Here is a 14,811-nt window from a genome sequence, read left to right as displayed (position 1 = left end):
TCTGCTCCTTAATAGCAAAAATACTATTTTTTTTTATCTTAAACCAGTCACTTTGTCTCCAGGCTGGAGAAACACAGCTCGTCTGTGACTGTAATCCAACAAACACTTACAAAATCCTGCTAGCTGAGGTAAACCGTGTAACTTGTTTGGTTTAGAGAACTTAATAGAAAAAAAGTGAGAGAAATGTAACCAGAATGTATCTGAATAAAGCAGTTAGGTTGCTCGGGATATTTGCTGTAGGCTCATCAAGAGGGGGATGGTGATTTATAGGTATTTGGATATGTCAAAAGGCTTCTGTGTGGCTGGGTTGCACAGAGTAGTTTCCCCATGGTGCATCCAGAATTCAAAGGCATAAAAGCTTCAAACACTGGGCTACAGGACATTGAGGTGCTAGAGTGTGTCTGGAGTAGAGCTACCAAGCTGGTGAAGGATCTGGAGAACAAGTCATACAAAGAGCAGCTGAGGGAACTGGGGATGCTTAGTTTGGAGAAGAGGAGGGAGCCCCCATTACCCTCTACAACTGCCTGAAAGGAGGTTATAGGGAGGTGGCTGTTGGCCTCTTCTCCCAAGTAAGTAGTGACAGGACCAGAGGAAATAGCCTGAAATTGTGGCAGGGGAAGTTCAGATTGGATATTTGGAAGAATTTCTATACTGAAGGAGTGGTCAGACAGTGGAACAGCCTGCCCAGGGAAATGGCTGAATTACCATCCTTGGAGGTATGCAAGAAATGTGTAGATGTGGCACTTCAGGGCATGCTCTAGTGGCTGAGGTTGCAGGGGTGTTTTTGTGGGTGTTTTTTGGTGGAGTGTGTGTGGGTGTTTGTGTGGGGGTTTTTTGTGTTGATGGTTGGACTTGGTGATCTCAGAGGTCCTTCCCAACCATGGCGATTCTGCAATTCTGTGATATATAAGCAGTTTTTGTTTCATGAAATGTTCAAGAACTGATAATCTCAATCTTTGTGTGACTGCAGCGCACATGGCTAAAATGCAGCCTGCAGCATCTCATACCCCAGGGACTGCAGGCATGAAGTTGTAGGGCTGTGTTTGATCAGCTCTGTGTGCCTTGACCTGAATTTATTTCTTATGTCATAGAGCTAATCTGGTTTTCAAGCTAGTCAATTTTAGGCAAATGAAAAGCCAGGTTTAGCTATTGTGTTGCTTAGCAGGTCATGGGGATTTTGTCTTGCCAAAATCCAAGCATTGAGGCATCAGAAGTTAGTAGGAAAAGGGTTTTTAATTTTGCTGTCATCTTTTTTGGTAACTTCTCCATGGTTCAGTTTTAGTTCAGTTTGTAATTAGTGTTATTTTTGCTTCAGTTTTTGTTTGTGCTTTGGGTATAGGTTTTCCACTATGGCCTTTCTGCTTTAGAAAAAGTAGCTATCCTTTTTCTTCTGTTCTCCTCAATGTCCCTAGCTTTTTGAGAGATGTAAGTTTGGATTTTATGGAGCAAAAGTCCTTTTTCTGTTTTCAGACCTTCCATGTGTCAGACTTCCTTCACACTAGTGTTTTGTCTTTATTTCCTTCCTTAAAGGGGAGATCTAGGGCTCTGCCCAGACTTAAGTGTTGGGCCCTTCTGAAGCCTGTGTCAGGAGTACCCTTGCAAATTATCTTAATTATCTTTCTATTCCTCATGGGCTCCTGAGAAGAAGATGGAATGTAATTTTGTGGGGTAGCCAATTTGCTGTTTGTTTTCCTGATTGCAGTAGCCATCAGTTATTTGCTGAGATGCTCTATCTGTCCTGCAGGCCATTTTCTGCATCCTGGTGGTGCTGGCTGAGTCTGACTGGTGTAAACCTTGCTGGAGCAATGGGGGTAAAGTTTGTTGGCCTTTTTGTAGTCCTCTTAGTTGGTCTCAACACAATCTATGACCTATGGGACTTGCTGGGGAACCTCAGCCTGTCACTGGTGAGTGTCAACATTTTTTCTTCACATGAATTTAATTTACATTCTTTACCACAGAATTAGCCAAACAGTGATACTTCTTCTGCAAAATACAGGGATATCTGAAGTGGATGATGATGATTAAAGATGAAGGTTATAATGGAAAAGAAATTACCGTATATTTAAAAACTCCACATATATCAGCAGGATATAATGTCTTAAGAGCGCAGCAAAAACATTACTGGTCTTTCTCGAGATAAACTACTACCTTTCCAGTTGAATTTAATTTCAGTTTAAGTTAAAAAAGCTCACTGGGAATGGCTGTACAATGGCCCAGAGTAAGATGTTGTACATCCTTCTGAGGAGCAGACAGGCAGGCAGACAGGCATGTCTTGCATTTCCATAGGCAGTGCAGGCTCAGGCTCTGCTCCATAGGAGTACGGGGACACAGGCTGCAGGGCTGTGTAGTCCATCATGATCCATGGGCATGCTCTGCAGATGGCAGCTTCTCTCTGTAGCCAGTCCTGAGGATGAAGGCAGCCATAGCCCGGTCCATTTCACACACATTTAGTTCTTATAAGCTCTAAGAAATGTGATACTGTGTTTGGATGCTCTGTTCTAATATATTGCATTTTTTATTTGGGGACTGTGAAATCTAATATTTGGAGAAATACCTTGATGTACCATTTGCTGTCTTGAAGCCAGCAGGAAAACTAATTCCTCAAGCACATCTTTTAAAAGGTGTTCAGTTCTTCCCTTGTCTCAGCCTCTTCTGAAGCTTGAAAATTCTGTATCTTTTACTCACTGTTTTTGTCCTGTTTGTCTCGAACAGTAAGGGCTTGGGGGGACTTTTTCCATTTGTGTGATTTGTTTTCTCTTTTTAATGTGAATCAATATGTGCTGCAAAGATGCAGTGTTCCAGCTCTGGAGAAGCACTTCTTGAGCAAAGCCAGTTAATTGCATTTGAAATGGAACAAATCCATCATGTCTAAGCTTTCTGCCAGCAGACGGCTGCACAGTGATTTCACTTTTGCTGCTGGCAGCAAGCCCCTGAGTGTTAGAATATGTAAAGAAATTTACTCCAGAAGGGAGATGCTTTCTGAATAACTAACTATTTGGCAACCTGGGTGCTTCAAGAAGGAAAAAAAAAAAAAAAAAGTGAGGATTAAAGCCCTGAAAGCCCTGCTTTTGTTGGAAAACTACTTATGATTATTTATGTGCGGGGTTTTGGGGACTAATTTAATGTACAGAATTATTACCTTACCTTGCTTGGTCCACTGTTCTGGTTTGCTCAGTGCTGCCTTCATGTGCATTTTCTTTTTTGACTTTGCACTGAAGACTGTAGTTAAAGAAAACCTTTTCACAAAGATTGAAGCATGCTGTAATTTTGAGCAGGGAAGTGGAGATTAGTTGAAACGCCTCTCCACTGCATGAATTTGGTTTTGTACCATCAATCAGCATTTTTCCAGGTGCCTAGTGGTCATTAAATGTTCTGCTCAAGCACTTGAGCTGGGCAACTGTTTCCTTTCTTGACTTCAGTAAGTTCTTAGTTTTGTAATGTGTTCAGCTCTTTTTCTATTACTTCTGAAATCTTTTGATGTTATGAAGGGATGAAGGATGATTAGCTTAACAGTTATGATAGATACCATGTAAAAAAAAGAAGGAAGATATCAAGTACATCTGCCTTTGTCCACTTTTAAGTTAGATGTGGACATCTAGGAAACAATTTTTGCTATTTAAGGTGTTTTCTTGTCCCACAGGTGTTTATTACTTATTTCTACTACCAGCAGCGTCAGTAGGATGTGAATATGTGATTGCATCTTGGGTGTCATTGTACAAGCCACCTTTCCAAGGGATTTAAATAAAATGCTCTGCTTTTGTCTTGAGGCAGCCAGAAACACTCAGAGGTTTTTTCTGTGATTTATGGCTGAGGACCAGCAACAGAAGTTGTAGTGTGAGAGCATCCTCACTAAGTGAGCTGGTTTCTGTGAATGCAGCATGTCTGGGTCCCCAAGATGTCTTTGTTGCAGTCCTATTTGCACAGGGAGACTTGTTGGGAGAATTGTATATAGTAGCTTGTGCCCTTGTGTTTTGGTTTTTTTCCCCTTTTGCTTAGCTTTGACAGTTACTATTCTGGAAGCCATTTCCTTATTGTGATGTTGTGTCAAGATGTGTACTGCTCTGGTAAACAGGTTAAGGTCCTTGCTTTCAGGGTATTGTCAATGGGAGTTGCCCAACGTCCTTTGCCAAAGTTAGGCATGCCCAACATTTTTCAAAGTTAGAACTTCCTATTGCTTATGTTTTGTCTTCCTCTCAAGACTGAAATTTCAAGGTACCCCAGCTCCAGCTTTTGGAGATGCACAACAAAGTCTGCCTAAGTTTTTACTGCTCCCTAGGCCTTTTTGAGATAATTTTATACCCTGCTGGGCTTGCTTGCATGGTAATTTCTGCTGTAGGACCACTGCAGAGGTCCTGTGAGATGAAGAGTGGAGTTGTTCTTGCAGTTGCACTGTTTAATCCAGGTTATGTTTGTTACAGGTCATGTTTGGGAAGCATCTACTGGCTCGTGTACTCTGCCTCATCCTGCTCCCACTTGCCCTCTACACGGCTATGTTTGCTGTTCATTTTACAGTATTAAATAAAAGGTATTTCACAATGTTTTCTCCAAAAGAAGAATCACTTGTCTTTGCTTTGAATTAAAGGCTATTGATTTCTCCATTTTCAGTGTCAGAAGCACAGCCACAAGCTGTGTCTTTGTTTAATTCCCTTCTCAGACTCCTGCATTGTTTACGGAGAAAGCCTGTGGCCAAGCTGGCAGCGAAACTTGACTTTAAGACTTTCTGAAATGCCAAGTATCCTAACCAAACTTTCTGTCTCCATTTTTCCCCCATTCTCTCTTTCCTGGACTCCTTCTCTACTCCTTTATTTTTGTTTTTGTAATAATAATTAAAAAAAGGCATTGCATTCTTGAAAACTGCTTTGGCTGTGATTTTAAAAAAAAAAAGTGACTGCCCAAGGGGAGGACTCTTCTCTGAATGCTTGCAACCAAGGAAAAAGAGCAAAACAGCCAGTAAAATGGCCAAGTACTGTTTTTCCATATGCTAGCATGAAGAGAAGAGGTGAATAAGCATTTCACCATAAAAAAAAAAAAAGGAAAAAAAAAGAAATGTATTCTTTTTCAGTTTAAGTCAGCTGGTCTTACCACTACCCTCTGAGCAGAAGTGAGACTTCAGGAGCCACAGAGAGAGTCTTTGTTATATCTAACCCAACAGTGATCCAGTTTATTTGTCATAAGAACACCTCCAGGATAGTTGATGGTGCTTTGTACAGCGTCAGTGTGTACGTTTTTGTGACCTCAAGTCCGTGCAGCTCTGGACAGTTTCCTGCAAGTCTGTCTGTCTCTGCTGTGATTCACAACACTCGAGGTGTGTGGCACCTAATGACCTGCAGTTGTTCTTCTTCTGATGCCATGTCTGTTTTTATCTTCTTCCTCCTGTAAAAACAATTTGGTAATGCATTGGAGAACTTTGTATGCCTTATTTGTCAGGCTTTGAGTTGTTGCATTCTTTGTCTTCTTTTGCAGTGGTCCTGGAGATGGTTTCTTCAGTTCAGCATTTCAGTCCCAGCTGATCGGGAACAATCTTCATAATGTCTCCATTCCAGAGTGTGAGTGTCCGAAGGAATAAACTGCTCTGAGTGTTGTCAGTGTACATGGGGGATTAAATAAAAAGTGTCTCCTGTGAGTCATTGCAGGACAGTGCAGATTATGGTCAGATTCATTCTGTTCTTCTCTGCAGTTTTATATATTGACAGGAAATACGTATTTTGTTTCCAAAATATGTGTAAGTGAAAACTGTCAGCTCCTTTGTGCCACAGCGTGCTCCTGTTCAGCTGTGTTGTATTAAAGCACATGTAGGAACTTAGGGGATATGACTACAGCCATCCTTTATAATCCTTGGGTTGGCTAGGGTCTACAGACCCTTAAGTATGTGCTAGCTTTTTGATTACTTCAGCTTTTCACTGGCTGTTCACTGCTCCAGAGCTGCTACTGGAAGAGCACCAGGTCTGTTCTCTAAGATTGTGTCCTCCCACTGACGTTGAGAGGCTGTGAAGGAAGGTGTCTGAACCAGGATATCAGCTCTGCTATCTTATAGCTGAGCTTGCGTCCCTTCTCTCTTGTATTGCTGTAGAGGTTGGGAAATGGAGTGCTTCAGAATAGTCATGCTTTTCAAACTTCATCATGTTTTAATTTGACCATATACTTTTCTGGAAAGCTATCTCCAACCTCTTATTATTGCAATTACATACAAAAGAGCTAGCACTTCTGTTTATATTAAAACTAGGTGGGAGAATTTTAAGTGTTTCAGCCAAATGTTATGTAACAGTTTACTAATTGTGGTTGGGGATGGAAGATAAGCTTGCAGTGAGCTGTGTGTCAAACAGGAAATGAGCTTTCATCAAAACAAAGCAGGAGAATGCATGCCTAATCAGAATGCTGCAGACTAGCTGGGGGAGATATTTATAGGAGAGCTGCCATATGCTTATATGCCTTTTTTCCCCCTTCCTTCCCTTGTAGACTTGGCATATGGGTCTGTGGTCACAATGAAGAACCTTCGGATGGCAGGGGGATACCTTCACTCCCACTGGCACCTCTACCCTGAGGGCGTTGGGGCTCGTCAGCAGCAGGTTAGTGTTCTGCAGCAGTACTGCCTCCACCACCCATCAACTCACTCCCATTGCACTTAGCATTGGGTGCTGGTGTGACAGGAGTTATGTATTCACTCAGCATCAGTTACCCTCTCAGTGCCACAGATTTGCACTTGGCTTGGAAGTCTTAAGGGAAAAGGATGCTTGAAGAGAGGCAACCACACTGCACCAGAGGTGACTTACCAGTACAAGGCTTCATTGTAGTAGCAGCACCACCCTTCGTAGATGGAGGACAAGGGGACATAAAAACAATCTCCTGAAACAAAAGTACAGTTGTTACCTCAAGGAAGGCTGTAAAAAATTGGTTTAAAAAAAGGCATTATCTTACAGGTTTCATTGCTTTGTTTTAAAAGCAACAGAATAGGGCTGCTGTGTGTTGCATTCACTCCAGACACTGGCCTCTGTGTCCTTACATCAACTACTCTCCTTTTATGCCTTGCTTTCCTCATCTGTTCCCAAAAAAATTGTAAGGCTTTGCTCATTAAATTAGATATCTGTATATTCATAAGCTACCCATAATGAAGTCTCTATGGATTTCTGATTAAATGATTGAGCAATAAATCAAAGTAAAAATCAGAAATCCTGTAACTATTGCTAATTAAATATTATAAAAATTAAGTTAATTTCTTATTTTTGTCCATCATCATCAAGCTTCACAAACTTTTGCAGCTTCTGTAGCTTGCCCAAGTTGAATTTTGCAGTTCGCACATTAGTTTCTAGAATTTGTTCTGAGCTCCTTGAAAGAAAGTTGCCAGAGAAAAAAAGGTGTTTGTTTCTTATCTTTCTTCAGTCTCCATGGTGAGGAAGAAGTTTTCAGGAATGAAAACTTTGTCTCAATCTTCTTTTCCTGCTGTTCTTCCCAACCAAAAATTCTAACTCTCATGTGGCATTGATGTTTATTGCCGTAGATTGAGATGTCATACCAAAGCTGGCTCAAGGATAGGTAAAATTCACGCACAGTCTATGCTTTATGACACTAAAAGAAGGGAAAGGGGATTTGGACAGGACGCTGATTGGAGTTTCCTTGAGGGTAAGTGGGACAGGGTGGAGATTCCCTCCCTGTGCTCCCTGCCCTGGAGGTAGGACAGGGGTAGGAGGCTGGGAAAGTTTGGGGGCTGTGGAGAGGGGAAGGGAATTTAGAACTTGGAGGACATTTAAGGAGAAAAAGATGGAGGCAGTGCCCTGCCTTCTCCTTTCCTTCTCCTTTCTTTCCTATCCTGTTGATACAAACTCAAAGTATGAGGTTCCACCTCCAGCTCTCCCTTTCTCCTCACCCTGAGAAACTCCTGTATGTTCTGCCTCTCACCCACCTAGTGGGGCTGTCTGTTTCCAGCTGAGCAGGAGGCACAGGTCTGGGACTGGTCTAGGGTGTCAGTGCAGGGCTTGCTTCTGCTGGAAGGGAGGAGCAAGAAGAACAAGCACAGTTACTCATGATTCTCAGGAAGGTTGTCCTTGGGAGCAACACCCTGGGGTTAGGTGGTCTTGCCTGCCCATGATAACAGTAGGAGTGGTTACTCCATGTGAGTCTGAGCAGGTGGGTAAGGATTATCTGGATAGTGTGTATGGCTTCAATAGTTATCTCCAAATCCTTTTTAACTTGCCTGGATGTTTTGGCAGAAGTATTACAGTTGTCAAAGACAGCCTGTTGTCATAAATCTTCACCAGCAGTGCTTTTCTGTAAAGCCAGTGCTGTTTCCATCTCCTGGTTCTGGTACTGGTGAATGACTATTCAGGAAGTTCGTGTTTGGATATCCTTTTATTGTAGAAGGAGCCTCTGAAGCAGGGTGAGAGGAAGTCAAGCTGTACAGTTGGGGGCTGTTAATAATGATGAATGTGAACTGCCATTAAGTATAGTGGTTGAGTATGTATGGGCTATGTACATTGAATAAAGGGTGTGATCTGGGTTAAGGAGTGGCCAGTAACTGACTTTCCAGAGGGCACTACCATGAAAGTCATCCCAGGGTTTTTATGTTACCGGTGCATTCATTTGAGACTTTGATTTAGTGGCAGATGTGTGTATGCTATCACTGGCTTTTTTCTTATTTGGTAAAATAACTTATCCTGTGCTTTCAGGTCACTGCTTACTTACATAAAGATTTGAATAACTTGTGGATTATAAAGAAACATGATTCAGATACAGGTAACAAATACCATTAATGTGCCTTTTATAACCTCTGCTTCAATTTTTTGCTTAAATGTTCCGAGTTCCCTCCAGGCAAAGTATGTATCATGGATATGAGGGAGAGAGGAGGAAGAAAAAGGGGAATCTGGCTTCATCTTGATTAATGCTGTTTGTATCTATTGTGGTTTTGCTTTTTCTCCAATTTTTTTTTTTCACTAACAACTTTTCAGCTAGGTAGGGTTGCAAATAACAGAGAGGAAATTAATCTGAACTCAATCTGTTATTGTGGCTATGGGTCCTGTAGAAGTTGGGTCCTGGTATGTTCTGATACATTGTGTTCAACTGATTTGCAGGGATGTTTGCTTGGGACAAAGTAGAGTGAGTAGTGAATGTGAAGATCTATGGTTTGTGCATACGTATGTTGTTTTAGAATATTATATAACGCAGCTGAGGCATGTTTGGTCTGGCAGTTTCGTTTCTTTACTTGCAGCATGTGTATATAAAGATTAACAAGAGTTGTTTAAAGAACAAAAAATGTAAATAGCCTAAATATATCAAAATTATAATCAGTGTTGCAAGAGTAATTTTATTGTTTGTGAAATATATATACATATATATATGTTTTTTTAAATACAAAAATATGATTTTGGTGTTCAGTTAGCCTAACCAGGTATCCTGTTTATTTAAGGCAGTAGGTGCTGCCAGGGGTCACGTGCTTTAGACTACCCCTCAGGGCTGGTCTTTAAATTGGATCAGGGATTTACACCAGGCTTAGAGTTGACACAAATTAGTTTGCCTTGTATTTTCTGCTTGAGACATCAGCATTCCCAAGAAGGTTTCTAATACCCTGACATGTTTGTCAGTGCATTGCTGTGATTAATTTGCTTTCTTTCAGCAGATTTGTCAGACCCCTCAGTCCCTGTGGAGTTTGTGAGGCATGGAGATATTATTCGTCTGGAACATAAAGAGTAAGGATGATTTCTGGGATTCAAAGAGATTGTGAGATTGGTGGGAGATTCGTCCAGCTGGCGACTATGTGGTTAGGCCAGCACAAGCGGGTTGTGTGACTGAGTTGTCTGTGTATCTGCATTTCCAGTGAGGAGCTTTTGAAGTTTTGTGGTTAATGTTTTGAAGAGTGTCTGTTAAGTGAGAAACTTTTAACAGAACCACACAACTTCATTAGAAATACCTACCTAAGCAGCAGAGGGATTTGTTCTGCTGTGTGAGGTAAAATATTATGGGTGACTCCTCTGCAAAGAAGCAATTTCAGAATCCTCAATCTGTTGCTTGTCCCCACTCTCTGAGTTTTATAAGTTAACAGTGTGGGGCTTTTTGTCAGGGTAGTGCAGGTGTCCTGTGTGTGCAGACAGTATCCTCCCACTGAAGGTCTCAACAGTCCTGAGGTCACTGCGGTGAACTTGTTTGTTACACTTGTAACAAAACTGCTATCTGTGGCCTTTCCTCTCTCTAGGGGATACCTGGGAGGAAGCAGGGGAGCCCTAGTGACTTTGCATTTAATCTTCATCTAGCCCAAGGTCACCGTGCCACGATGCTGCATTACTGCTGTAGCTTTGATTTCACAACAGTGACGCTAAACTTGGGAGCCTGGAAATCCAGTCACAGCGCGTTCAGTGTTGCGCTTTCACAAATCTTTGCTTAGCTTTCCAAAATTATTTTACTGATTGTTGTATAAAAAGCCTTGAATTTTGCATTTTGCTACCAAATACGTGGTAATGAAGGTGGCAAGCTAGGGGTCAGGCCGGCTGGGCCCAGGCCTGGCTGCGGGGGCGGCACTGCGGGAGGGACCGTGCGGGGCCTCGGGGGGCCGGTGGGGACGCATCAGGGGGCCCAGGTTGTTTTGGTTGTCCCTGTGAACAGTCCCAGCTGGGGCTGGAGGCTGCTGGTTTGCCCCATGTCCAGCTGATGCTGACGGGGACCCCTGATGTCCCCACAGCAAACCTGTGCCAGACTGAACGGTGCAGCCGTTCCTCTCAGCAGCAAAACTAGTGATCAGGAGGGGGCAGGGTCCTGCTTTGCATCTTGCAGGCAGAGAGGACTGTTAGTCCCACCTTTACTCTCCGTTTATAAAATCAAAACCAAAACCAACAAAGTCTTTTCCACTTGGAGGTGGTGGGTTGTAGCTGGAAGGATGGATCTTTGTGCCACCCTTTCCTGCCCTCCCCGGTGTGGCACAAGCTCCGAGTGGGAAGCAGCAGTTTCACTGTGGCCCCCCTCACTCCAAAGGCTGCATCCTGCCCTGCCCTCGGCTGGAATTCCCTGGTCAAAGCCCTGGTAGCTCTCTGATGGCTCAAACCAAAGTTCTTACCACAAATTGACTGAGACATAAAAACAAAACAAGGTTTGACTTTTAATTTCATTTCAGAACTTCTAGAAATCTTCACAGTCACCAGCATGAGGCCCCTCTGACGCGGAAGCATTTTCAGGTCACTGGCTATGGAATAGTAAGTGAATGGCAAGATAAAACAGAAGCTCCTTCTTTTCGGGATGGTTCATGCTATGCCACAGGGATTTATTCTTGCTTTTTTAGTTTGTTAGCCAATGGATACATGTGCATCTACCATGCTGGAGAAAAAGCGGATTTAGTGTGAAATAGCTTATCTCATATTTAAGGTCTATTTAATGTGAACACAGATGAGAAAATAACTTAAGCTTTTACTGCCGGTCTAGCTTTGGCAGTGTTCCACTCCAGAAGTGCCAAACTGAGCAAGCTTGAAGTTGCTCTGACAAGTATTATTTTATGTATTTGGCCCTGTCACATAGACAACTGCCTCTTCTTGACAGAATGATGACAGAATTTTGAATCATGAAAACAAAATCTGCTTTGAGGGCTGAATTTCCAAACCCTTTTTGTGAAGCTTCCAAGTTACCCCCATTTAAAATGTAATTCTGAGCTACAGTCAAGTATGAATTGGAAGGAAGAAAATTTAAGGTTGGCAAGATAAAAATCTATTTGCAAGTAGCTTCTCATGTCTAGAATAGTCTCTTCCTGATGGGGAGTCTCTTCTGTGAAGTTTGAGCTAGGGCAGCCTGAGTTCCTCTGTTTAGCTTTGCCACCATTAGAGTTCCAGAAGTTTCTATGTGCAGTGCATCAGTCCTGTATGTCTTCCCATGGGCTTGGTTGTTTTTTTTTCCTTTTTTTTCCGCTCTTATTTCCTTTTCTCTCCTACTGTATGTTTGCATGATAGAATGGAACAGGAGACTCCAATGATTTCTGGCGGATTGAAGTGGTGGGCAGAAAGGCTGGGAAGCTCATCAAAGTCCTGCGAAGTCAGGTCCGGCTAACCCATGTGGCCACAGGATGCATATTGGGCTCTTCTGGAAAGACTCTGCCAAAATGGTAAACAGCTGGTCATCCCCCTCCACCCCTACTAGGCTTGGAGCTGACATGTTCCTTTGCAGAAATAGTAAACTAAGCGATACGACTTTCTCCATTTCTTTGTCTGTAAAAGAACAAAAAGTAACTAGCAGGTACTAAAAATATAACTAGAGGGGAAGATGTGGGCTAGGGTTGTGCAGCGTAAAACAGACTTGTTACAGTGAAGATATACAAATCTGAAAAATAATATCCCTTACTAAGAGATCCAAAAGTGGCTTGAACGTAGATCTTTTAATCTGATTAAGTTCAGGATTGTCCAGAGGATGACAGAGGTGTTCTTCAAGGCCCATTTTATCCTTGGGGTTCACAGAAATTGCTGGAAACTAGTGCAGTTCGTGCTGTTCCATACTATAATCCTCCAAGTTTCTTTTAATGGTATTCTTTTGTGGCTGGAAGACCTTCTGCCATTTTTGCAGCAGTAACAAGCTATTAAAAGGGGTTGTGATTTGGTACATCCTTGGATTGTATATATTATATAATATATATGTATATAGTCTGGATAATATTTTCTGTATCTGCTAAGCTTTACTGTATGGGATGCTAACATGGATCCTGAAGCAGCAGGCTGTGTGGTCATGAGGCTGTTTCTTTCCAGAGCAGCCTCCATTACTGCTATCTTAGGTGTCCCTTCACTCTGTTAGGGTATAAAGGGCTTCTGAGGAATCTTGTGGATGCTGAATCATAATGAGCACAGGCAGATACCTCTGGTGACTGCCTGCTCAGGAATGCAAGTGCCAATTAGATTATACTGTAAAACTTAAGTCATGGTTAAATGATGTGATTGGTTAGAAAACAAAAAATTAATCACTGCCTGTGTCATCAGCATTCAAGAAAAGGGGGTATATTTTCTTATTCCCCCTTAACATAATCTTACCGTGTGAATTGAAGTTATTGCCACAAAATATTGATGACATTAAGAGCTGAGAGGAAAAAATGTCAACTACAAGTAAGGATGGTTAGAGTATATTGGATTTCTACTTTTTTTTTTTCAGGAATTTAAAGGGGTGCAGTCACTGTCCTTCAGAGAATAAAGTGGTGATTAATTAATGAATGAATTAATCAGTGCAGTTAAGTCAGCTAAGTGGTAATTGAGACAAAATTCCGTATTAATCTGTCATATTACTGCAGAGTTTGGTGCACTTCCTCCTAAAGTGTTTTGTGTGCCCAGCTAGAAATAGGGTGACGGACTAAAAGAACAGTTGGTGGGATCCTCTAAAGTGATTCTTTTGTTTTTGTAATACAGTTGCTGTAGGCATGGATTGACTTAAATTAATGATGGTGATTTTCTTCTGGAGAGACTGTAAGGGTTGATTTGAAGTAGTTTCTAGTTGTCAATGTGCATCATCTTCAAAAATCTCACTGTTTATGTGTGGACCTAGGTTTTTTAGTTTAAATGCCCCCAGTTAGAAATGTGGTTCAAATATTCACTACAATTTTGCTGCTGCCTGCCTTGCAGATGTCTTTTTGTTTCTCCATGGTGCTTAGAGCGTGTAACAGTAAGGATGCAGCTGCTGGGGCTGAGTGGTGTGGTCGGTGTTAATGGGGGGAGTATAAAGCTGAATGGGGAAAAAAATCAGAAATTAACTGGAAATACTTTTGTATTTGTACTTTTGTTGGGTGGTAGTGAACTGTTCTGCTGTTCTTCAGGGGTTGGGAACAAGTGGAAGTTACCTGCACACCCTACCTGAAGGAGACTCCCAATTCTCTCTGGAACTTTGAAGATCATATTAACCCTAAGTGTAAGTTAGTGTTTTCCTTTTACTTTGAGAGTGCATCTTGGCTTGCTGGTAAAGGAAGGATGAGCTACCAGATAGCAAGAACTCTGATTGAAATTTGTGTTTTTTCCCAATTCAGGGGCAAACTTGCTGAACTTTGGGCCAGTTGTTCAGAAGTGTATAGCCTGTTCCTGCTTTACTATTCATACTGTAAGCTGGTGATAATGCTTCAAGTATAGTGCACATATAAAGACTTTTTTAAGGATTTTGAGGTCTTCATGAGTAACAAATGTGTGAAGTTTTATAGGCACTGCTGTACAGGCTGTTACTTTTAACATAATTGGTTTAACTGGGAATTATTGTCAGTGATATGAATATGCCATATATACTTTAATTAGGATCCACCCTGTTGTAGTGTATTTTTTTCCTTCTCTTCCTGGGTGCATACTATGTAATGACTTTGCAGTACCATCAAGAAGTTAATAGAAGTGTGACAGAGAACTAAGTTTGTGAATAATGACACATGGGTCTTGCAGCTTTGTCTAGCAGTTAGATATGTGTCACAGCTTAATTTGGCCTGAATTATGGAATACAATTTTCATTCCATGAATTGCAGATGACTTGGTGAATTGCATGAACTCAGAGTTCTGAGTGCTAATAAACCTAGTGTTCTTCATCCTTTCACAGCAGCTCTGTGCAAACCAAAAGAGAGGAATCTTTGGCTGTTGACTTGGTAGAATTTCTTCTTCTGTTTTCATGCATTTTACGTTCCCACATTTATGGCTCACTTACAGATAAACAACAGCCTATGAACAGTATGTTTCTCATTTCAGCTAGAAATACTGATCTGTTTATTTAATGGTCTTTATCTATTTCTCTTGGTCCTAAAGTAAAGGAGAAAATCTAGGAGTACCTCAGTTGTCGAATTCTCAGGGGAATGCTTTTGACTGTAAACCTCTGTGTTCAGAATGTGAATTAATTGTGTAGGGA

At 41.7% G+C, this 14,811-nt stretch overlaps 1 protein-coding gene across 1 annotated transcript in view; it reads left to right on the top strand.

Moving 5' to 3' along the window:
• Window positions 1-14,811, top strand: part of POMT2 (protein-O-mannosyltransferase 2) — a 28,297-nt gene that overhangs the window by 7,095 nt on the left and 6,391 nt on the right. The window contains exons 5-13 of the mRNA XM_009993904.1: window positions 1,745-1,904; window positions 4,419-4,525; window positions 5,464-5,546; window positions 6,457-6,566; window positions 8,661-8,727; window positions 9,605-9,677; window positions 11,093-11,171; window positions 11,916-12,067; window positions 13,754-13,845. Coding sequence (XP_009992206.1) covers window positions 1,745-1,904; window positions 4,419-4,525; window positions 5,464-5,546; window positions 6,457-6,566; window positions 8,661-8,727; window positions 9,605-9,677; window positions 11,093-11,171; window positions 11,916-12,067; window positions 13,754-13,845 — 923 coding nt within the window. The remainder of the gene's footprint in view (window positions 1-1,744; window positions 1,905-4,418; window positions 4,526-5,463; window positions 5,547-6,456; window positions 6,567-8,660; window positions 8,728-9,604; window positions 9,678-11,092; window positions 11,172-11,915; window positions 12,068-13,753; window positions 13,846-14,811) is intronic.

The sequence above is a fragment of the Chaetura pelagica genome, unplaced genomic scaffold, assembly GCF_000747805.2.
Source record: "Chaetura pelagica isolate M959 unplaced genomic scaffold, ChaPel_1.0 scaffold11, whole genome shotgun sequence".
Lineage (NCBI taxonomy): Eukaryota > Metazoa > Chordata > Aves > Apodiformes > Apodidae > Chaetura > Chaetura pelagica.
This window is presented reverse-complemented; position numbering and strand designations above follow the sequence as displayed.